Source organism: Natrix helvetica (genome assembly GCF_964273705.1).
Source record: "Natrix helvetica genome assembly, chromosome: 6".
Taxonomy (NCBI): Eukaryota; Metazoa; Chordata; class Lepidosauria; order Squamata; family Natricidae; genus Natrix; species Natrix helvetica.
Genome location: NC_138553.1, coordinates 14,108,194 through 14,133,437, shown reverse-complemented (window position 1 = coordinate 14,133,437; position 25,244 = coordinate 14,108,194). Strand labels below are relative to the sequence as shown.

Genomic DNA, 25,244 nt, shown 5'->3' with positions numbered 1-25,244 from the left:
AACAGCCGTTCCTTAGTTGGGCCAGATGCTACTAGCAGGTTTTTCTAGCATGCCCTTTCCTGAAAAACACATTTACTCCTCTTTGCCTTCTTCATGTGAAACTTTGTGCTCAAATCTATAGAGTTTTTCTCTTCTACTCTCCTGTTGGTTGCTCTGAAAATCTTTGGCATTTGCTAACAGTAAAATCTTGATTGCCTATAGATGACTGCTTATGGGGCTTTCCTTCACAAAGGCTCCTTCTGCAGGAACTACTTCAACATCCTGGACCTGCTGGTGGTTAGCGTTTCTCTCATCTCCTTCGGGATCCAGTGAGTAAGCTATTGTACCTTTCCAACTATTGTATGGAAGATGGATAGATCAGGGAATGGGAGACACAGTTGTGGCACAAGCTAAATGAAGGTTCTCCCTGCAAATTGTTTCTCCTCTTCCTCCTCCTCCTCCTCCTCCTCCTCCTCCTCCTCCTCCTCCTCTTCCTCTTCCTCTTCCTCTTCCTCTTCCTCTTCCTCTTCTTCTTCTTCTTCTTCTTCTTCTTCTTCTTCTTCTTCTTCTCTTTAAATTCTCCCTTTGCTCATGCTTTTACATGTTTGATTTTCATTCTCATTTCAAAATAGTTGGGTCTTTGTATATTTGCATGAAGAATAATTAAGCCACAATATGCTGTTTTTAGTTCAGACCAATACTGGATTTTAAATCGGTTTCTAAGCTATCATAAGAAAAAAAAATATTCTGGCAATAGGCAATAAGTGTTATGGCGCTTGACTTAGTCCAAGGACAAAACCATGAGCCAAGGTGTACTAAGTTATATATATTATAACATTATAGAAGAAACAAAAGAGGAGATAATGGCAGCAGAAGCAAAAGGAAAAAAGAAACAATTTTGTTTGATTGATTATTATGCATTTGATACAGGTTGAAGCCTTGGTCCCAATAGGAATTAGGAGGAAGGATCTAAAGCATCATGGGGTTTGAGAATAGATTTGAAGAAAACAGAAGCAACATTGTACTGGTGCACAATATAACACATTCACACCAAGCACACACAGCGGCGGTGCAAAAGCACTGAGTAGTTTGAAATAGGAGAATTTTGTATGGCTAAGAGTGATATAAAGCTGAGAATTATTTATGAGCAAGACAATATCAGGACATGGGTGTGGTAGGGTAAGAAATGTAAGAGCAAATTATGGAAAACCTTGAAGGCTAGAATAAATCAGGGTGGGAATTTAAAGAGGGCACTACCTGGTCATAATGTTGAGATAAGTGACTTATTTGGTCAGCAGTGCCAGGCCAATATTAGGGAGCTGAAAAAGAAAAAGATGATTCACATGGGCAAGGAAGATAAAAAGAATATAAGCAAATTTGGAAACATGGATTCCTAATGAAGAGCAAATAGTATGGCTTATGGTGAAATCAAAAACTTCAGTAATGACGCATAATTAATCTGATTCCTAAAGCTAGTGCAACTTTTTTTGAAGATCACACAGTCTGAAAACTCTCAGGCTGCCGTGGTAAGTAGCAGAAAGAAAGAAGAGTTCAGCCTCTTTCAAAGAATACACAGCTCCCAAAGCCAACTTCTTCAGCACATTAATCTTGCTCTTCCAGTGACTTTGAGCCTCTTTGCGACTGGCCAGGAAGTTCTGCCTATGCTGGGATTTGTGTTTAACAGAGCCAAGTTGTATGTTGACAAAAATTTTCAGAAAACAAATAACTATAGAACTGATATTTTCTGAATTAGTAATTTGGTGAAATGCTTCTGAGACCCCCTATCTTAAAGTGCCTCATGATGGTTACTGCATGGCACCCTTTTTCTAATTACCATATTTTTCAGTGTATAAGACGCACTGGAGTATAAGATGCACCAAGATTTTGAAGAGGTAAATAAATTTAAAAAAAGGTTTGACACTCTGCAAACTTCCCAAACCCTCTGCATGCTTCATTTTTTTGTGAAAAATTGGGCATGCAGACCATTTGAGAGGCCTGCAAAATGCTTCTAGGGGCTGGATGGGGAAAAATGAGCAAACAATAGCCTGTTTTTCATGAAAACGGACCAGTTTTTTGCCAAAGGGGGGGGGCATGCATAGCCTTTAGGAGGCTTGTAGAGTGCTGCTGGGGAGGGGCAAAAACTGGCCTGTTTTTCGTTCATTGTTGCCCTCCCCAGCCCCCAGGAACACTTTGCAGGCCTCCCAAAGCCTCTGCACATCCATTTTTGTGAAGGGGTGGGGTTTCAGGAGGCCAAAATGCTGTATTCAGTGTATAAGATGCACCCAGTTTTTCACCCTCTTTTGGGGGGGCGAAGTGCGTCTTACACTCTGAAAAATACAGTATGTCTGCTGTGCATTTGGCAGGTTGACTTGTCATTCTTCCCTCTTGGTCAATATGATATTTTTATACAGTTTAATACACCTGTCCCCTAACAGCTCCTTCCCCTTTAGAATCTTAGTATGCAGCATCTAAGCTATAATAGTAATAGTAATAATGGAATGTAGTAGAAAGACTGTATGAACAGAATCCGTGTATATATTTAGAATAACATACATACTTTTAAAAACAAAAACCTCAAAACCTAACATAGGCATGCAATGGTAAAAAGAATAAAATCTCTGCTGCCAGGCCAATGCACATTTCATGAATAAGGTATTACAATGAAGTTATATAAAAATGATTAAGTTGAAGACCTTCTAAATAAGTGCAACATTTTTCTATGAAAAGATTAAATATACTTTTAACTAATGTAAGGATGCCAGCTTTATATTACAGTTTTAAGCAGCTCGGTAGAAACGTTCCAGGGAAAGATCTATGAATCTTTTACAAACCTTCTTTCATATATCTTGTACATTTTATTTAAAAGCATATCATCTAGTAAACATACTGTAATATTGGCTTTCTGTGTGCAGTCATATCTATTTGACTACATAATTTTTCAGCTCATGGATAATGCCTAGAATGACAGTAAATCCTGATCTTCAATGTTCTTTTCTAGGTCCAGCGCAATCAATGTAGTGAAGATATTACGTGTTTTGAGAGTCCTCAGACCACTGCGGGCAATCAACAGAGCGAAGGGTTTAAAGGTAGAAAACTGTTATCAGTTCATGAAAGATGAAATGCTCTCTTGATTTATGCTCCTTCTCTAAATGAATCAGCTTGGGGTCTTTTCTAGTGCTAGGCAAGGAGTATAAAGGCAGTGATTCAGTCCATCTGCTTTGTTCGGATTCCTTGTTAACTGTCTTCAAGGTAATAGTACCTCTACAAGTGTACAATTCTATTTACCTTCCTATATATAAATGATTGTCATTCACATTTATGACAAAAATTACAAGTCTGACCTTTTTTTTTCTTTTTCTGGGATAATATTGGATTGGAGCCAATATTGGAGCCTTGTGAATTGGTATTAAATTATTTGACTTGCAAATGCTCTAGGGCAGGAAATTTCTCTGTGTTACAATGATCCATATTTATATTTATTTATTAAATTTCTACACCACCCATCTCACCTAAGTGACTCTGGGAGGTTTACAAACAATGTGAATGGCAATTCTGAGCGAAGTACAGCATAGGCCTGGCTGTGCTACAGGATGGTACAGATTTTCTCTAATACTGACTGTCCCATTCAAAAATTGTTATGGGCAGCTTAAGGGTGGCCATTTGTCATCTAAACAAAGGCAACATATTCATTTATAATAATAATACTTTATTTACGGTCACAGACCAAAACACGACCACCACAAAAGAGATACAGGAGAATTGGTCATAGCATCATAGCAGCCAGTCACCAAAAGCCCAACTAAGGGAGGTTACAGCGCTCTCCTCTAATGGTTACAGCTCTCAAGAAAAACCTGGAAACCTGAGAGGTGATGTATGAGGAGACATCTCCATGGGAATACACAAACAAATCACAGCCATCAGGTCTAAAAGGGACGATCCCAAGAAGAGACAGTAACTTAGATCTGTCCGTGCCATACATAGGGCAAAACAGAAGGACGTGCTCCGCTGTCTCAACCTCAGCTCTGTCACAAGGGCACAGCCGCTCGTTAATCAGGAGCCTCTTAAAAAACATATTCATTTAAGTTATAGGTCCTCTTCTCCCCAAAAATCACTACTTTAGGAGATACTTTTCACTGTGGATACAAATGGTAAAAAGCTGATAAACCTTTTTAGAAAGTGAACAGTCTACCTATTGTGAAACATTTATGATGTAATGATGCTCTTATTCCTTTCTGTTTTCAAAATCAGTCTAAATCAGTGATGGCAACCCTTTTTCTTACGGCGTGCCCACTCAATCTCCCCATCCACCTGCGATACCCCTCTCCACGCATGCGCGTGCGACCCCTCCCCAGGCTCTGGAGGCTTTCCTGAAGCCTGGAGAGGGCGAAAACAGCCTGCCCTGGCTCTCTGGAAGGGCGAAAAATCAGCTGGCCGATGCACACATGCGCACCGGAGATGACAGCTGGCGTGCCACCAAATATGGCTCCCCCGTGTCGCCTGTGGCATGCATGCCATAGGTTCACCATCACAGGTTTAAATATTCTGTGGATTTTTGCCTTCTAAGTGACACTGCACAGATATACGAGATGGCTAAGTGCGAAGAATATTAGTATTTAAAAAGACTCAAAAACCCAACTTGTTTTTCTATTTCTGATTTTTATTTGCAGCACGTGGTTCAATGCGTATTCGTAGCCATACGAACCATAGGGAATATCGTGATCGTGACCACCTTGTTGCAGTTCATGTTTGCCTGCATTGGCGTTCAGTTGTTCAAGGTAAAACGTCACGGGACCCGTCTCTCGCTTTTTCATTGAAGGTCAAAAATAAATAATAATAAGGACAATCCATTAGAACCGTTTGGAAGAGTTTGGGAGAAAAGGAAAAGACAAACTGCCTGGGGCTCTACATTTTCCAAAACGATCATCACAAAATATTAAAGTAACCAACTTGCTTAATCTGAGAGAGCTACTGGGCACTTTAGTTCATAATATACACTCAGGGAGTAACTAATGGTGTTCAACTTTTGAACTAATATGTTCAATGTCACTGTAATTCTCTGCAAAAGTAGCCCCAAATACTACTTGAATGTGATTTGGGGCCTTGTGCCACACTTGGTGATAATTTGAGGGAAGATTTTATGTTTGCAGCTGGATGGATGTGAGAACCGCCTCTGAATTTTGTTGAGTAGTGAAGACGAGCAGAATCAGTCCAGCTGTTCTCTCAGTGCATTCAGTGCACACATGAATGAACATTTCCTGAAGCTAGGGATAATTCCAGAAGCTGGGAAGTCCACCATACGGATCTCATCAACCTATATAGTTAATCAGGTGTACACGCAGGGCAGATATTCATATTGTGGCTGTTATTGAAAGTAATTGAGATCTGGGTTTGGAAAAAAGTGGAAGCTAGCAATGAGTTGCCTTCAGTGTATTTTCTACCTGAAAACTTCTTTTGCAGTATCAGCAATAATGGTACATGCGAAGTAGGAAAACTCCGAACATTTGAGTTTGCTTCGTAAAATCTTAGATTAAGAGTTCTTCATTTCACTCTATGAATAATAATTCATGTAATAATAGCATGTAGTGTTATAGTGTATTCCAGTTTTCAGAGTACACAAAAAACACGTTCCCTAACATAGAGAATTGCTATGATTTTTCTGTTTCTTCCAAAGTCTCCTTTGTTTAATATTCTACCGTAATACAAATATATCATTTTATACTAAGTTCGTGATATTGTCCTTTAGGGTGCAATATATCATGATATGATTCTTATCCTTTTATCCTTTTTATCCTTACTATAATCATAATTACAGGTTAGTCCTTGACTTGTAACCAATCATTTAGTGAGCATTCGAAGTCACGGCGGCACTGTAAAAAGTGACTTATGACCAGTTTTCACACTTAACAACCGTTGCAGCATCTACCTGGTTACATGATCAAAATTCAGGCACTTGGCAACTGGCATATATTTATGATAGCTGAACTGTCTGGGGGGGTCACGTGATCACCGTTTATAACATTCCCAGGCTCCGACAAGCAAAACTATTGGGGGGAAAGCCAGCTTCCTTTAACAACCGCATGATTCACTTAACAACTTCAGTGATTTGCTGAAGAACTGTGGCAAAAAAGGTCATAAAATGGGGGCACAACTCACTTAACAATTGTCATCTTTGCCAGTGGAAATCTGAAGGTCAATTGTGATTGTAAGTCAAGGACTGTCTGTACATACAGGATAAATTATTTCCGTTTGGACGAAGGAACGTTACACAAAGTATGAAAAGTTAAAAAAAAGAAATTAAGCATATAGCTTAAGTTTGAAAGTGCAATTGTTGACAACGTAGACTACGATCCATACAGAATGCAGTACAGCTGGCAATATAATTCAAGCTGATAAAACTTTAAACAGCAATAGATGAAGAGAGGAGAAAGCACATTTTTTTCTTCATGAGGCAGTAATGAAAGCATAACTCTGTGTTCTGCTCTATAATTACATTATTCTTCTCTTTCATCCTCCTCCAGGGCAAACTGTACAGCTGCACTGATAGCTCCAAGCAAACAGAAACAGAATGCAAGTGAGTTCAGGATCATTTGCCTGACTTCTTTTCCATGTCAATCACTGTCAAGGAATTTTTGTGTGTGTCTATTTCCCCCAATCCCCCTTACTTTCCTTCTCCTCATAGGGGCAATTTTATCACTTACAAGGATGGAGAAGTGACTCTACCAATAATCCAGGCCCGAAGCTGGGAGAATAGCAAATTTGATTTTGACAATGTCCTAACAGCTATGATGGCCCTTTTCACTGTTTCAACCTTTGAAGGCTGGCCAGAGTGAGTATATAAGGCATTATTTCTTTATATTTTACAGATGCAAAATAATTTGCCTTTTTCAGGTTTTAAATTGACTTGTTTAACTTGACTTGTCATTCAGTACTTCAGTGTGTTAACACTGTGCTAACTCACTGCGGTTTCAAAAGTTCTTTAGAAAATAATGTTTCATTTCATTTTACTGTCTCATTTCTCAAATAGTCACGAGACTGGAAATTTGGAAACTTTCAAATGGCACATTCGGAAAGCTGTTTTCTCGTGCTTTCATGCTCAGAAAGAATCTTTAACAAAGGCCTGCCGATTAGGTTGTCTGAAAGTATTTAGTTTCTATTTCTTTTTTTTCTTTTTTCTTTGTTTCCAGACTTCTGTATCGATCTATCGATTCCCATATGGAAGATGTGGGGCCCATCTATAACCACAGGGTGGAGATCTCAATTTTCTTCATTATTTATATCATCATCATTGCTTTCTTCATGATGAACATCTTTGTTGGTTTCGTGATCGTCACATTTCAAGAGCAAGGAGAACAGGAATATAAGAACTGTGAGCTTGACAAGAACCAGGTATTTCCATTATGTGGCTCTTAAAATCCTGCAAGATACAATTCAAATATCCGACTAAATATTTATTAGAATGTAAGGTGAAGGTGGTACTATCCTACTACAAATCTTACGGAATTGTGCTAGGCCTGCTGACTGCTGAAAAACATTACCCACCCATGCACTATTAGAATATTTCATTATCTTCATAGAAAAAATAAAAGAAAGATATAGGGCCACGCATGATAAAGCAAGCATCACAATGTAAGCTCCTCCCCTATTATATGTGCATTGTGACAGTGCTTGTATAACAATGAAAATTTTATCACTGAAATGAAACTCTCAGACTCCACAGTCTCTGGGAAGTCTTTGTTTCTGTTGCAATGGTATACTTTGGAGTATTCATGTTGTATTTTAATGCACATTAACAGACCAGTACTACTGAGATCAGTGGTTTATTCCAAAATGAAAAATTACAGTATTGCAATATTAAAGGTTATTAGATTTAATAAGATTTTAAGACTGCAACTTATAGAATTTCCAGTCATCGAAGATCATACTGGATGGAATTCTCAAAATTCCTTGAACTTTCAGGTGGTACAATTGTTCTACCAGTTGTTTCTCACAAAATGGTCTACGCTACACAAAATTTTGGGCCCAAAACAATGTGTCAGCCATTAAGGCACCACAAGACTTACCATTAGAAAATTATTTCTCCTAAAGCAAGAATTGTTATAATTATTTCTGACCAAGCTAAATTCTATAATTGTAGAATTTATTTTTCTAACCTACTGCTTCCTTTTAATAGCGTCAATGTGTAGAATACGCCCTGAAGGCCCGGCCCCTGCGAAGATATATCCCCAAAAACCAGTACCAATATAAAGTATGGTACGTGGTGAACTCCACCTATTTTGAATACCTGATGTTCGTCCTCATCTTGCTGAACACCATCTGCCTGGCCATGCAGGTAGGTGGGAAGTTAGAAAATATTAGGGCTGTGCAAAGCTTCAGAAATAATTTGGCAAAGATACTTCAAAGAAATCTTTAAAACAGATGTATCTTCACCTGGCTAACTACTGCAGCTACCATGTTATCTTAGGAAATGGTATTGCTTGCTTTAAAGTTTAAACAGTTGAAGACAAGTGCAATGTCTTTATACCATGCATTCTGAAACAATTATTTGGAATAGAATTCAACACAGCAAACAGCCGGAAAAAGTCTTATGATATCATAGCTAATATTGAATTCACTGCAATATTCATGATATAAAAATTGCACGGTTTCTGTAGTTTCTTTAATTGTCAAGGGAAAAGAAGTACATTATTAAAACCAAGGAGAACTGTGAGAGAACTGAAATTATCTGAAAATATTAATTTGTCCCATTCTGCAAATTGTATCAACTGCATACTTTTTTTCAAAGCAAGTGTATTTCCTAAGTACAACATACAGAAACAATAAAAATGTTAAATTATTATTTTTAATTTACATTGTGTACCCACACACAAACACACATACACACACACACACTTATTTTTTTTACAGTAATCGTAAGTGAATGTAGCATATCCAGTGGCCATTTTTTGCCACTTTTCAGCTGGAAAACAGGAAAAAAATTACAAATTGCAGTAACATGACCACAGATTGTTGCAACCCATGGTAAATGCGAGATGGTTGCCAAAAGCCTGAAAATCATGTGATGGGGGAAGCAGCAGTCATAAGTTTGAGGACAGGTCACAAATATGCACAGGTACTCCTCTATATATCTATGGAGCCTGTTCATTACAGTCATATGTCGTGATAGTCAAAAAATGGTTTGGTCACATAACCAACTTATTTTTATGTTTTTGTTGCGGTCATTAAACAACCCCAGTGATCGTAAAGTGAATGCTATAGCTGTTAAGCGAACTAATAGTTTGCTCTGTGCGCACTTTGCTAAAAAAACAGAAGAAAAACCATCATATAATGTGCAGTCATGTGACCACAGCACACTGCAAATAGCCATAAATGTGGTCATGTTGCCGAGTGCCTAAAGTTTGGACACATGACTGAGAAAGAGATCTAACTGTTGCTACTACAGACCTGGGTTAAAAGTCCCATTTTTGGCTCCACCATAATTTTGAACAGTCGCTAAATGGCCAATCATAAGTCAAGCACTGCCTGCTCTGAGGACATGGCCTTTCTTTTTTGATTAATTAGATATAGGATAAAATCACATTATCATATTTCAACTGGATAACCCATGATATTGTGTTAGAAAACTATGTTCTCCATAACACAGCTGGTTTTGAAATGAAATATGTTTTTAATGATTAATTCATCTATCTATATAAAAAATGGATGTTTGTGTATGTTCCAACATAACTCTGGAATGCCTCAAGCAATTTCAACCAAACTTGGTACATAGATGACTTACTCTCTGGAAAAAAAACACTGTGGGGGTAAGACACTCCTAACACCCCTTGGGGTTTGTGTTCTGTTAAAATGCAGCCTGTTGTGCCTTAAAGTGGCTTCTACTGTACTGCCATAAAATCGCTTCTACTGTACAGCCCAGTGGAGTTGCCATTGTAACGGCTTCACAGTACTCCACAAGGGGGCTCCCTCTGGTAAGGGGGAAAATTCAACATTAGAAATTATGTTTGGTTTGGACATTTTCCCCCTATAAATAAATACACGGGCAATCCCCAGGTTATCAGCTAGTTAAATTATAAAGAAATCAGAAGGACATAGAAGTGGAGTAGCAGAGGGGAGAGAGAACTGGTAAAATGAGAAAACAATCCACTGTTCACAATGCAAATTGGAATAATTAGTTGTTGGGGATTTGTTTTCAGCACTATGGTCAAAGTATCCTCTTCAAACAAGCAATGAATATCCTCAACATGCTGTTCACTGGCCTTTTCACCGTTGAGATGGTTCTGAAGTTAATTGCCTTCAAACCCAAGGTATGTTGTCAATCAAAGTTTCTCTCTGTGCATCTAGGGGGTCAAAAATCAGACGGGAGGAGATAAAAAAGGTAATAAAGTCAAGCTTTATCTCCCATACTCCTCCACAATCTAAAGGAGATGCTCTTGAGCAGTTGCTGTCTAAACTGGAATCTCAATCTGTGCTTGGAATAGCCTTCCATTTTCAAACTGAGTATACAGACAGAATCTTTTAAAAATACAGCATTTATCTGATTCTTCAGAATATATAAGCTGTAAAATGTCGTGTACCCCAATGGACACCCATGGGAACATGAGAATTGCCTCAGCACCAACTTGTAACTACTAATTTGTGGGCATAACTAGGATACTTGCTCCTGGTGAAAAATGCTCTCTGAACACACACTATTCAACTCCTGTTGAAAAGCAAAATTTAAAAACGAGGGCTGTGATATAGGCAGAGCACTTAACCAAGGAGACAAGAGTGAGGAAGTTGCATCAGGAATGCAACTTGTATGATTCCCCCCCCCAAAAAAAAGTTGAAATAAAAAGATAAAGAGTAGCAGCTGTGTAGGGATGCTGGAAAAGGGAAAAAAAGTGGCAGCTTCTCCCTCAAGGAGAAGGCAGGAAGAAAGGGAAAAGTTTTCATCAAGTATTCAGCGTATTGATGAAGTTGGAAAGGGAAAGGAGAAAAAAGGTTTTCTATTTATTCCGCAATGCTGGGGGTCCAGGCCACACTAGAGAAGTATGGGGGCTGAAGGAATTAAACCAACCCTGCTTGCCCTACAATAGTGTCCATTGGAGATGGGATGCCTGAAGAAAAAGCAAGAATATTCTCCACTTAGCCATTAGCAATAAGGCATTGAGAAGGCGGCCTCAAAATATGGCTCAGTGGGTAGAACACCTAATCTTCAGGGCCACTGTGGCTTTGTACAATGCTAGGGAATTGACAGGGAATTATGGGCATTGAACTGGCAAAGCTGGGAGCATTTCATCAGAGATGAAATGCCCCTGCCCCATTTCTAAGCTTGCCCCCCAAGGGCCCCCAATTAGAGGCCGCAACTGAGTCAGTAAGGAAAGTGGTCTTGCTTTGTCTACTCCCTGTATCCTCCTCCTCCTCCAGAACCCAAGGGAAATAAAGCAGTATACAATAGCTGAGTAGGAGAGAAATGTTCCGTCCAACAATTTCACTACAAACACCTAGAAGTACATGTTCATCTGGAACGAGTACCTAGCCTTAAAAAAAAGCTGTATTGCTGAAATAAGTAAACCATTGTGGTAATCATTTTGTGAATTGCATCCACAGTAATTCCTCATGGTCCACATGCATCCATGAGCCCAAAAGATTGAAAAGAAGCTGCTAATATACAGGATGTACCAAAAAAGTCACACACACCCATGCACAATTGATTATGTACATTACATTAAATGTTTGAATTGGTTGCTGTTTTCTTGTAAAAGCTTCCTTAGTCATTTGACACATGACCTCTGAACACTTCTAAATATTATAACATTTTCTCTGGGGGAAAAGTAATATTCTGATTGTCTTAGTAATCTGACCATTTGATACACCCTGTATAGATAGATAGATAGATAGATAGATAGATAGATAGATAGATAGATAGATAGATATAGATATAGATATAGATATAGATATAGATATATAGATATATAGATATATAGATATATAGATATATAGATATAGATATAGATATAGATATAGATATATTTCATTGCTTTAAATTCATAATGAGACAGACTTTGAGGCAGAAGACTACTATAAAATGAGTACAAACCCACACAGTTTAAATGATCTTCTAACAATAGTAGCACAAGTAGCCCTCATTTAGTGACCACAATTGGGACTGGTAACTGGATCATTAAGTGAAGTGATCACTAAGTGAAATTATGACTGTACTTATTATGTTCCTCCAGCTTTCCTTTACTTTATAGACCTGCAATGGTTCTAAATGTGGGGACTGGTCACAACATTCCTTTTTCATCATTGCCATAACTACAAATAGTCACTAAACGAGGCAGTAGCTAAACAAGGACTCCATGTAATGAGATGTTGCAATATATAAAAAGTGATTTTTCTATAGCTTATTTGTATATTTTCTAACAGCATCAATGCTTTTTAACGCATAAATGTTAAACTACATATATATTTTTCCTAATACTTACGTGTTAGTTACAGATAATTCAGAGACATCTTCCATACCAAAAAAAGATCTTGAAAAATCTCAGCTTTCAGCAGTTTTAGAAAAGACAAATTCATTTTAAATATAAAAACTATTGAAAATAAAACTCCCATTGTAACGTCCATGTACCAGGGTATAGTATATCCGTATCTAGAATACTATATGCAGCTTTGTTCATCTTTTTAAAAACATCATACAATTGGGGAAATTGCAGAAGAAGACAAGCAGAATTATCAGGAAGTTTCAAAACCTACAAGCAAAATCCAGAATATTTGGAACACTCTTATATGGAAAAAGGGTAACCGAAGAGAGACATGATAACAACATACAAAATTGTGGATGGCATGGAGAATAGGGAAGAAAGAATTTATTTTCCTCAGTCCATGAAACTAGCTGGAGAGATTTAGATGAAGGAAAGCATATCTTCACACAGCATATAAGTAACCTCTGGAATGATTGCGAGAAGACACTGTGACAGCTACTAACTTGGATGGCTTTAAAAGTGGAGTGAATAAATGGCTGGAGAACAAGTTTCGCAAGGACAATTTGCTCAGAGCTGGAGCCAGCCCATCTCCAAATATCACTTGCAGGAAATGATGACAGGAATGAGATACTGTCTCCATCTGCTTAGAAGCGCAAAGGGATACCTGTTGAGCCATAATGAAACAAAATGCTGGACCAAACTGGACCATGGCTTGATCGAGGACAACTATTCTTATATGCTTAGGTCTGATCTTACATTCAGTATTTTCTACAAAGCAAAGCTGCTCTTTCTAGCAATTTTGTCCAATTTTGGCAGTAAGAGTAAAGGGATGCACATTAGATCAACAAATATTCTAAGTACGTCATCTGAATTGTGACTGAACATGAAATGGAACTTGGTTTTATGGTGGATGGCTCAATATAAGCATCCCTCCAGAGTGGTAACTAGTAAAAGGGTAAAATCCATGGCTCACTCGCTGACTATTGCTCATTGTCACGATCATATTACACTTATTTTGCAAGCTGTATATGAGTTTTATCAACAGTTTTCCAACTGCAACTCAAAATACTACTAGTGACCTATAAAGGTCTATACAGACTCATCTGAAAAAGCCCTTCTAGAGAAAATAGTGCTGGCACTCCAGAGTTGAGGCCGAAACAGTTGCAGATCTAGAAGCTTGAGTAGGCCCTCCAGAAATAGTTTTCTAGACAGATTTGATTGTTTGACAGCAATACATTTGGCTATTGTGTCAATTGTGATTGGTACTTACATAGATTTGATTTCTATGAATATTATATATCATACTATATTGTTTGTGGGTTAGTGTGCAGATTATTACTGTGGATGTTCATTATACTATACATTTTTATTGGTGTAAGCTGCCTGGAACTTATATGCACTAGGTGGTATACAAATTAAATAAATAAATAAAAATAATTTTGCTCATTTGTATAATGATGCCATTACCAATTCAATTATACAGATGACATAAAACCTCATTCTCTTTTAATCAGCAGTATAATTATGGAAATAAGAAGGAAGCAAAGGGTTTTATTCTATTATTGCCGTAAGTAGATAATTGAAAGTTAGAAATTCTTGCCCATATACTAAAAATACTTTAGGAATTACCTACTAATTCCAACTTACATTAAAAACACTCTTAGGTGCAAATATAGTTGGGACCCTTTTAATTCAGTATACTATATATTCAGAGAAAGGCTAGCAGTTCTGAATATTTGAAAACAATGCTGTCACTGTCAATAAATAGATACGGAATCTACATGTCATATTTTATTCTCTCAGTTTAGAGGTTTAATTAAAAGTGTCAGTTGGATTAGATACCGCCACACCGTACCATAAACCCATGCCATCTCCAACTGTATCATTGCAGATCAGATGGCATCATAGGGTATACATCTACAGTTCCAGCTGTTTTTCAGGCCTCTGATAGGCAACAGTACTGAAATATGTTCCCTGTAAATAAACTAGAGAAAACTAAATTCCTGCTAAGTAAGAATTCATTGGACTCAGTGGATCATTAAGAAAAGAAGAAGGTTAAGCATCTACCAGGTCAAGTTCAGTGCTGCCTACAATGGTTTGTTTTTTGAGCTCTTAAAACAGTGTTTTCAGTACCTGTTTTTTCAGAATCCAATTTAAAAATTGGCTTCTTTCATCCAAACCATTCAACTGTCTAAAACAGTGGTTCTCAACGTGGGGCCCACACCCCACAGGGGGGGGGGGATTTGATTTTTAATGGGGGCAATTTGAACCTTGTTAAACCAAGTTAATGGTCTTTTAGGCTTCCTCCCTGTGAGTAGAGTTCGTTTTTATGACTGTTGCAACATCCATGTGATCAACATTCAGGTGCTTGGCAATTGGCATGTATTTTCAGCAGTTATGGCATTAGGTCATTGTTTTCATCCTTCCCAACCAGCTTCTGACAAAAGTCAATAGGGGAAGCCAAATTCGGTTAATAACCACATGATTAATTTAACAACTGCAGTGATTTGCTTAACAAATGTGCCAAAAAAAAAAAAAACATCGTGGGCATGAACTCACTTAACAACCGCCTTGTTTAGTCACAAAAATTCTGGTTTCAATTGTGGTTGCAAGTTAAGGGCTACCTTTATTATTTCAGCCTCTAATATATAAATAGTATACATAATATATTATATATATATAAATAGTATACATTCTATCCCCACTACCTTAAAAGTGGAAGAGACGATCAAAAATGAAGTTATAAATTATAAAAGCATCTTGTGATATCAACCAATGTAGTAACCATCTCACTATCTCACCATCTAAGTCACTAATAGAAATGTTTATGTCACCTGTCAGACCTGCAAGCCATCTTTTCTTTTTGGATTTCAGGCCTGGTACAGTTTCTACTGTGGGAAAATGGGAGGGGGATTATATGGATTTGGGTTAATGTCAGGGTTCCAAGAAACATCCACAACCAAATAAAACTCCAAGTCTTGAGTTTCCTCAAAGTTCCATTTTATTAGAGATATCATGTTGGCACATCTGGGAAAACCCAAATCTGAAAGCTTCCAGGTTTTCTCACCCAGTTGAAAGTTCAAGATCCTGCCCCAACACCCACAAGCCCATCATATGGTCCAATCTTTCACTGCCACGAAGACAGACGACTCCCATCCACATCTAGCCAGGTGCAGGGGGAAAAGTGACCTTGACTTTCTGAGAAAGAATGTTGTTATGGCTACATATCATAATCATATCCCAATTCCATATAATCCCCCCTCCCATTTTCCCACAGTAGAAAGTGTGGCAGGCCTGAAATCCAAAAAGAAAAGATGGCTTGCAGGTCTGACAGTTTAAAAGTTGCCCCCCGCCTCCATTTCTAAAATTATTTTGATTATTGAAGAATACCAGACTACCACGTGTAGTGGTACATCACTAGATACTTCGGTTTGATGGTGAATAAAGGCTCCTTCCCATCATCTGTTGCCTCCTGGTACTAATGCTCTTAGAACTGAACCTATATCTTTTTCCCAAATAACTTTTACAAGTAATTGTTGATTAAAGTTATACAGAGATTTGGACTGAAGCTTCATCAATATAATCAGCCATACCAGTAATCTTGTTTTAATATAATATGTTTGCAATACTTAAGGGACCCAAGAAAAGTAATACCAGAGCTAAAGAACTGGATAGGAATAAATAAACTGTTCCAAGTGGAATTATAGTTCTATATATCATGGTGAAAAAATTGGGCTGATTTTTTTCCTGGGGGGGGGGAAATGCCTTTGGGAGAAGGAAAAAAATATGCTTTGAGACAGATTTCAAAGATGGGACTTGTGTCTTTTCCTTACTAAGTAGTGAATTAAATATTGTAGAGCATTTTTCAGAAGAGCATAAGGTAATCAAATTGCAGTAGTTGCCTATAAAAAAAACCCTGTAAGATGGAAACTGATAAATATTGTGTATAGTCTGTGCTTTTCTAGCAGTCTCCTATGATCCCCAGGTAGCTTTAGCTTTGAAGATTTTTTCTCCTTTCTTCCATTTGGCCATGCTGATTTCATATCTCTTGCCATGGCTAAATTGTCTTGTGACTTTAATAAAGCATGCATTATCTTTGCTTGATAGCAGTTGCTGTTGATACTTAGTAATATTCCATAGAACGCATGTATTTGATTTAGACTATTGAGTCAGAATATGCGAAATGATAGTAAAGAAATGATTGCATGCTGTTTTTTAACCAGGATCCAAGGGATTCAAATCTGCTTCATCTAGCAATAATGCTTATTTATCTTGACAACATGACTTCAAATGCACCCTTTCTGAGCACCTCATAACCTACTGACTATAAGAGGTGGTGAGGTATGGATAGAATTAGGATTTCTATCTATTTGTTATTCTGTTTGCTCTTTCTTCAGGAGGTTGCTAATCTCAATATTTTCTTTTCCACCTTTGTTCCCTAGTTATTCATAAATGGAGTATTCTCCCCATGACTCTCCTTTGGTAGGATATAGCTAGCCAGGTGCTAGGCTGGTCTGCTTAGGTTTTTGTATTTCATGTAAAGAAATCTTCTTATACTTGTAGCTAGACAACCTACCTCAATAGTCTTTACACTAAGTGAATCTCAGTTTACAGGAAGACATTTTTCAGGAACATAAAGAGCTTCCTCCAAATAGAATTGCATAAAACCAGCACAGAAAAAAATACAAATTCCTGTAAAAGACAAAGAAATTATTAACCATTCCGTGCACCTAAAAACTAGGAAGGAAAGCAGCACTTGAGACAGTCTGTATAAAAGCTGAAAGGATTAGACTTCTCTGGTCAGAATCACCAAGGGTTTGCATCAGAGATGTTATTCAGCAGGTTCTGACCAGTTCTGGAGAACCAGTAGTGGAAATTTTGAGTAGTTTGGAGAACTGGTAAATACCACCTCTGACTGGCCCTGCCCCCATCTATTCTCTGCCTCCTGAGTCCCAGCTGATCAGGAAGAAATGGTGATTTTGCAGTAATCTTTCCCTGGAATGTGGAGGGAATGGAAATTTTACAGTATCCTTCCTCTGCCACGCGCACCAAGCCACACCATGCCCACCAAGCCATACCCACAGAACCGGTAGTAAAAAAAATTGAATCCCACCACTGGTTTGTATACATGTTAAAAGAGGATGGATGGATAGAGGAAAGTATTAGAGAACATAGGATGCTTCACAAATAGTATGGTTGATGATTGATTCGACTTTCAATGTCATTTAGAACAAGTTGAGGGTATCGAGGAATCTTTCTGACCTTTATGATGAAAAATTCAGCATTTCAAAAGCACATCTTTTGAGGAACTTCTGTACTGTAACAAGAGACTAAGAGATAAAAACCTGCATTTTCATGTGAATGAAATGCTTGACGTGGTCAAGCAATTTGAGAGGCCAGATCTAAGAAACCAAGGTGAAATGCTAATTGCTTTACTTCTAAAATCTTAATCTATGAAATGGTGGTTTCTTTCTTAGAAGTGAAAGATGTGGAGCAGATCTTTATAATAACTTAGTTTGAATTCTACAATTCTGAAAGAGTTCAAGTATCTCTGAAGAATCATAAAGCTGAGTTCAGACAAACAGCAGTCTGGCTCATCTCTATGCCAAGCACCCCAAGAAAGACAAACCAAAATTGCCAGCGTACATACATACATTCCAAAGAGAATGGAATCAATCCACAACAGTGAAAGAAAGGCAAAGGCAGAGTGTGCAAACTAATAAAATTCAGAAGGAGACATTACTACACGCAGGAGGCTACATATCAATTGTTCATCGCGGTGTTTTTCAACCTTGGCCGTTTGAAGCGGTGTAGACTTCAACTGGGCGGGGAATTCTGGGAGTTGGAAGCCCACACTGCGTGGCCAAGTGGCCAAGGTTGACAAACACCGATCTAATATATGGAAAAAGGGACATTCTGAGCAGAAGAAGCCTAATGAGATTCTCATGCACGGGAAACAAAAAGGACATGAATTTAGCAAAACAAGATGGCCACTACATCTCAGATCAGTTTAAACTCCTGTCAATGAATCATATGACTCTGGATATAACATGGAGCTGTGATGGCGAACCTATGGCACACGTGCCACTCGGAGCCATTTCTTAATGCATGCGAGGCATTGCCCTGTCAGCTCCAGCGTGCATGCACACGCTGGCCAGAAAGCCTCTGGAGCCTGGGGAGTGTGAAAAAACGACCTACCAGGCCCACCAGAATTTGGAAATCAGGCTGTTTCTGACCTCCGGAGACCCTCTGGGGGGCAAGGAGGTCATTTTTGCCCTCCCCAGGCTTTAGGAAAGCCTCCAGAGCCTAGGAAGGGTGAAAATTCACCCCACGCATGGAGGGGTCACTCATGCTTGCACGGTGGATGGGTTGCTTGCACATGCGCAGGTGGGTGGGTCGCTTGTGCATGCACAGGTGGGTGGGCATGTGCATGTATGCGATAGTGAGTGTGCACACAGTTTTGGCACACCTTTAGAAAAAGGTTAGCCATCACTGACATAAGGTTTAAAAGAAACCAAAGCCATATAACCCAATGTGATGAATTAGTTATAAAATATATTCTTTAATAATATGAACTTTTTGATGTGGATTTCGAAGACAATAAAACTAGGCCAGCAACACAACACAACAACTATTTAAATCTCTGGAAAAGAAGCTTGGAACAAAAATTGGAGAATTTAGCCAAATGCTTGAAAATATGACCATATGTAAAGCAATCCTGACAACTCTATTATTGGATCAGGACAAGATACAGGATCATTTTTTTTTCTCAAAAGGAGCGATAAAGAAACAAAGGAACCCCCAGAGTTCATTCACAGCAATATTTGTGGGTCAGTACAAAAATATGCGAGGTGGAAAATTATATATTTGTTGTCTGACTATTCAAGATTTACTGACCAAACAAGAAGACCCAAGAATTAGAGAAATTCAAAGAAATGTGACTTAGGAGAAAGCCTCAAGTACTGTGCACAGATAACATGAGATGAATATAAAGCAGTGAGACGAGATTGTACAAAAGAAAACACAAAAGAAAATGGCAAATAGCACGTAGACTTATATACCGCTTCACAGTACTTTACAACCCTCTCGAAGTGGTTTACAGAATCAGCATATTGCTCCCAACAATCTGGGTCCTCATTTTATCAACCTCGGAAGGATGGAAGGATGAGCCAATGAGACTCAAACTGCCGAAGTGCTGGCAATTGGCAGTCAACAGAATTACTGCATTCTAACCATTCTACCACCACAGCAAAGAAGAAAAACTCTGATTAAGATGATGAGATACATGCTGCAGTGATGCAATATTGGGAAGAAACAATCAACACATCCACCAGTGCAAATTAGGTACCCAAGCAAAGCCATAAATGCAATCCTCTATACCATACATTTCGACATGGAAAGAAGCCCAGTGTAGGGTACATGACAGGTTACGATTTAGGCTTGTAGGTCAGAAGAAAAGAGGATCAAACTGAATTTGCAGATGTATGACAGAAATGATGGTTTGATACTCAAAATATTGCACTGTATACAAAATCCTAGAATCTGCTCTTCACCTGTCAAGATGCATAGTGCTACTGATTTTGATGAGGAGAAAAATAAAACGTGGAGGTGTCAGAACATGTTCCCCACATCTAGTTAGTCAGTGAGCCAAGACTACAGGCTTCATAGGAAATCTTTAAGCTGGGATGGCAGAGCAGGTAGGGGAAAATGAGGTGCCACAGATCAGATGGTGAGAGAGATCCAAGAAAGACACTCTAAAGACTTTCCTACCTTGTTCAAAGGAGATAACAGAACCCTGCTCAGTGAAAGACATCAAGAAAATGTCAGTCACTGAGCCAAAAAAGGCTGCATAACCGAATCCCTTCATAATAATGACACATAAAAACTTGTCAAGACACCAGCAAGAAAGAAAACAAATGGGTCTTCAAAGCCAATGCAACACAGAAGGGAATTAGCCAATATCATAAGGTTTATTTTATTTATTTTATTTATTTTATTTATTTATTATTCATATTTATAGACCGCCCCCTCTCCCGAAAGGGACTCGGGGCGGTGTACAGTCACTAAAATACGTTATAAAATACATACAAAACAGTTAAATAATTAAATACGTAGGTGGAGGAGGTTGCAAGACTGTACATAGAATAATAAATATTAAATATAGTATATAGTGTATTAAAAACTTTTTAAAACCCCAAACCCAATTAAAATGAATAAATCCCCGGGAGGTAGAACTAAGAAAGTGCCAGGCCAGCTGATTGAAATAGGTGAGTCTTTAACTTTTGCCGGAAGGAACGGAGGTCGGTGGTAGTTCGAATGTCAGGGGGGAGGTCATTCCAGAGGGTTGGGCCCATCACAGAGAAGGATCTACTCCTAGGTGTCGCCCGCTGGCATTGACTAGCAGACGGCACCAGGAGGAGCCCCTCTCTGTGTGAGCGGATAGGTCGCAGGGACGTGTGTGGTAGGATGCGATCCTGCAGGTAACTAGGTCCACTGCCATGGAGCGCTTTAAAGATGGTGATCAATACCTTGAAACGCACCCGAAAGGCCACAGGTAGCCAGTGCAGCTCACGCAGGAGAGGTGTTACGTGGGAGTAACGTGTACTTCCCATAATAACCCGCGCGGCTGCGTTCTGAACTAGCTGCAGTCTCCGGACGCGTCCCAAGGGAAGCCCCATGTAGAGAGCATTGCAGTAGTCCAGGCGAGACGTCACCAGCGCATGAGTGACCGTGCGCAGGGCACTCCGGTCCAGTAGGGGGCGCAATTGGCGCACCAGGCGAACCTGGTGGAACGCCCCCCTTGCCACGGCTGCCACATGGTCCTCCATTGACAGCCGGGCATCAAGGAGGACGCCCAAATTGCGCGCCCGCTCCACAGGGGACAATTGTTCGCCCCCTATGGCCAGCGATGGAGTCAGCTGGCTGAACCGAGGCGCCGGTAACCACAGCCACTCGGTCTTGGAGGGGTTGAGTTTAAGTCTGTTGTCCCCCATCCAGACCCCGACGGCTTCCAAACACCGGGACATCACTTCGACAGCCTCGTTGGGGTGGTTTGGGGTTGAAATATACAGCTGAGTATCATCAGCGTAAAGATGGTACTCAACCCCAAAACCACGGATGATCTCACCCAGCGGCTTCACATATGCGTTGAACAGGAGAGGCGAGAGGACCGACCCCTGTGGCACCCCACAAGTGAGTGGCCTCAGGGACGATCTCTGCCCCCCTGTCAACACACATTGCTTCCGGTCGGAGAGGTAGGAGCCGAACCACCGCAAAACGGTGCCTCCGACTCCCATCCCCTCCAACCGGCGCAATAGGATACCATGGTCGATGGTATCAAAAGCCGCCGAGAGGTCTAATAGGACCAGGATAGAGGAGCAACCCCTATCTCTGGCCCTCCAGAGATCATCGACCAACGCGACCAAGGCTGTCTCAGTGCTGTGCCCGGGTCGGAAGCCGGACTGGCGTGGGTCTAGATAGTCGGATTCGTCTAGGTGTCGCGGGAGCTGCTGCGCCACCACATTCTCGACAACCTTCGCCAGAAAGGGGAGGTTGGAGACTGGACGATAGTTAGCTAGCTCCATTGGGTCGAGCGCAGGCCTCTTGAGCAAGGGTCTCACCACCGCCTCTTTCAAGGCGGTTGGTAAGTATCCCTCACTCAGTGAGGCGCTCACCAGGCCCAGGAGCCAGCCTCGTGTCACCTCCCAGGCTGCCAGTACCAGCCAGGAGGGGCACGGGTCCGTTAAACAAGTGGTGGGTCGCAGCCGTCCACGCAGCCTGTCCAAATCCTCGGGGGCAACAGAGTCAAACTCCTCCCAGAATGGTCCCTCAAGACTCGCTGTTGGCGGCTCGTCTGGTCCACTGACGGAGGTCCACCCGCTCCGGATCTGATCGATTTTGTCCTGAAGATATTCCCCAAACTCCTCTGCTCTACCCTGTAAGGGTGTCTCCCGCGCCCCCTGCGATAAGAGGGAGCGAGTCACCCTAAACAGGGCGGCAGGGCGGTTATCCGCGGACGCAATAAGAGCAGCACAATGTCTACGTTTGGCCGCTCTTATTGCCACAAGGTAAGTCCGCAAATAGGCTCTTACCTGTGTTCGGTCAGATTCGGAGCGCGAGGATCTCCACCTGCTCTCTAGACGTCTCCTGTGGTGCTTCATCACCCTGAGCTCCTCAGTGAACCAAGGAGCCCGGGTGGGTCGATGCCGCAGGAGAGGTCGCAACGGCGCAACCCGGTCCAAGGCCCCAGTCGTCGCCCTATTCCAGGCAGTCACTAGGTCCTCGGAACGGGAGCGGGACAAGGCTACAGGTATTGGCCCAAGCTCCGTCAGGAATCTATCAGATTCCATCAGGTGCCTGGGGCGGTACCAGTTTATAGAGTCTGGTTCCGCCTCCTCGCGGTGGGGGATAGCGCCAGGGAAGTCCAGCCGGAGGGATGAGTGGTCTGACCATGACAGGGGCGTGATAACTAAATCCCCTATTCCCAGATCACTCGTCCACTGTTCAGATACAAAAATGAGGTCCAGTGTGTGGCCCCCTTCGTGAGTGGGGCCCTGCACTAATTGGGTCAGGTCCATGGCCGTCATGGAAGCCATGAACTCCCGAGCCACCTCGGAAGCCGCTCCCGTTGACGGCAAGTTGAAGTCCCCCATGACCAGAAGTCTGGGAGTCTCAACTGCCGTCGCTGAGATTAGCTCGAGGAGCTCGGGCAGGGCTGCTGATGCATAGCGAGGAGCCAAGTATACAATCAGCAAGCCCCACTGCCTCCCTGGGCCCCAACTCACACCAAGGGACTCACACCCAGGTATCTGAGGAACAGTGAACTCCCTCGGCTCTAAACATTCCCGCATAACCACCGCCACCCCACCACCCTTACCCAGGGCCCGAGGCTGATGGAATGATGGTTCCAGCTAGTATGTCAAGTTTAGTTTAGTTTAGTTTAGTTTAGTTTAGTTTAGTTTAGTTTAGTTTATTGTCATTGCACATGGTACAACGAAATTAAATGCCATTTTCAGTGTACATTATAACTGTAAAAATAAAAACACAAACATACATCCTTTACATACTATATAATTGAAATTGAAAACCTGATATTGCACTATACCATAGAATTCAATATGGTTACTGCCCTGGGATAGAAGCGGTTTTGCAGCCTATTTGTCCTTGCTTTTATTATCCTGTACCGCCTTCCAGATGGTAATAGTTCAAAAAAAGGGTGCCCAGGATGAGATGGGTCTTTAAGAATATTTTGAACTTTTTTAAGGCAGCAGGAGCTATAAAGTTCTTCCAAAGAGGGGAAGGGGCAACCAATGATCCTCTAGGCAATGACATTGACCCGCTGGAGTGCTGTCTATCTGCCACTGTCTAATTGGCTTTATTATAAATAAGGATTTATGATGAAACTTTTGCACCACTAATCAAATATATTTCTATAAAGTAACAGAATGCATTGACCCTGGGAATAAAAATTGGAAGTTTCCAAAACATTGCAGACCAGGAACAGAGGAATATTTTCATTGTATTAAGTGATCAGCACTCTCCCTATTAATTCAGGCCTGGGTTAGAAAGATTAAAAATGATAGGAAGGCTCCACCTTTACATTTTTATTAATAAGTGGAGCCCAAGATACACAGTGGCTAGAATGAAACCCAGGTACTGTCAACGTTGCCAGTAACGCACCCATTGAAAGCTCCACGTCCACTCCAACTTTGAAACGAAACCCGGCTGAAGCCATTTTTTGCTGCCTCATAATTGCCAGTTACCACATATGCTGTACAACTATTGCTTCCAATTTTTTTCCCTGACATAAATATGAATTGCTTAGATAAGGATGTTCAACTAACTTATTTAAGGAATAACAAAAAATGTACCAAATTTAAATATTTTTAGTTGGGATGCTTAATGTTCCAAAATCAAAACATTAAATATTAAATAAAATGCAAATGAAGTAAAATGAAATAAAATACAAATTTAACTGCTAACGGTGACGAATATCAACAAAAAGAGAGAATGTATTTTTTAGGACTATTTAAAACTATTTTACTAGAATAAGGCAGTATTTCAGGTATCTCAGACTTTTGATTACATTAGTCTGCCTGGGGCTATCAAAAGTGGGAAGCATAGTTTGATTGAGAAAGATCAGCTTAAAGAATATAAGAATATATATATATATCTGGATCGTGTCAAGGCTCATCTTAGTCCAGTGTTTTGTTTGTCACAGTGGCCAACCAGCCTTTACAACTGTTCATTCTCCCCATCATCCTGATGCCTACAGGAGAGCAGTTTTCGCTTACTCATTGTAGGAGAGAAAAACTGTCTTGATCAAGATAGTTGGGGTTGAGAAGAAAAATTTGTAAATCCAGTTCCTATTGAAATAGTCCTAAGGAAAATAGTCATTTCAACTGCTAATTGCACTGCAGTTTGTTACTACTAGTTGATTGCTGATCAATTGGACAAGATGTAGGTGCCAGCATCATGATTAAAGCACCATCCTTGTTTACCCATGTCAACTGCTATTTTGACCCTACCCTATCCTGTGGACACTACTGAACTGGATGTAGGGAAGAAGGACTTTATTGTGGCACTGTGAGCTGCAGCCAAACAGAGAGAGAGAGAGAGCCTTATTGATTAATGCTGCTGATTTTCAAACGGGCTATAGGGATGTGAAGGATTCCTTGGTATTTAGCCAAGAAAGGGATGCTGGAGGATGCTAGATGAGAGCTTCTTTTAACAGGTGGTAGTGTTTGCTGACATAAGCAACAAGCAGACATGACTCATGGGTTCCTGTGGCTATCTGGACAG

At 40.3% G+C, this 25,244-nt stretch overlaps 1 protein-coding gene and 1 long non-coding RNA gene across 2 annotated transcripts in view; one reads left to right on the top strand and one right to left on the bottom strand.

The window, feature by feature from the left end:
- Window positions 1–25,244, top strand: part of CACNA1C (calcium voltage-gated channel subunit alpha1 C) — a 547,747-nt gene that overhangs the window by 452,460 nt on the left and 70,043 nt on the right. The window contains exons 22-29 of the mRNA XM_081957273.1: window positions 202–308; window positions 2,978–3,065; window positions 4,647–4,754; window positions 6,498–6,550; window positions 6,659–6,805; window positions 7,164–7,365; window positions 8,150–8,308; window positions 10,170–10,280. Coding sequence (XP_081813399.1) covers window positions 202–308; window positions 2,978–3,065; window positions 4,647–4,754; window positions 6,498–6,550; window positions 6,659–6,805; window positions 7,164–7,365; window positions 8,150–8,308; window positions 10,170–10,280 — 975 coding nt within the window. The remainder of the gene's footprint in view (window positions 1–201; window positions 309–2,977; window positions 3,066–4,646; window positions 4,755–6,497; window positions 6,551–6,658; window positions 6,806–7,163; window positions 7,366–8,149; window positions 8,309–10,169; window positions 10,281–25,244) is intronic.
- The window catches only part of LOC309394300, a 205,996-nt gene continuing 188,031 nt past the window's right edge, over window positions 7,280–25,244 (bottom strand). Inside the window, exon 3 of the long non-coding RNA XR_014175719.1 lies at window positions 7,280–7,393. This is a non-coding gene — a long non-coding RNA (uncharacterized lncRNA). The remainder of the gene's footprint in view (window positions 7,394–25,244) is intronic.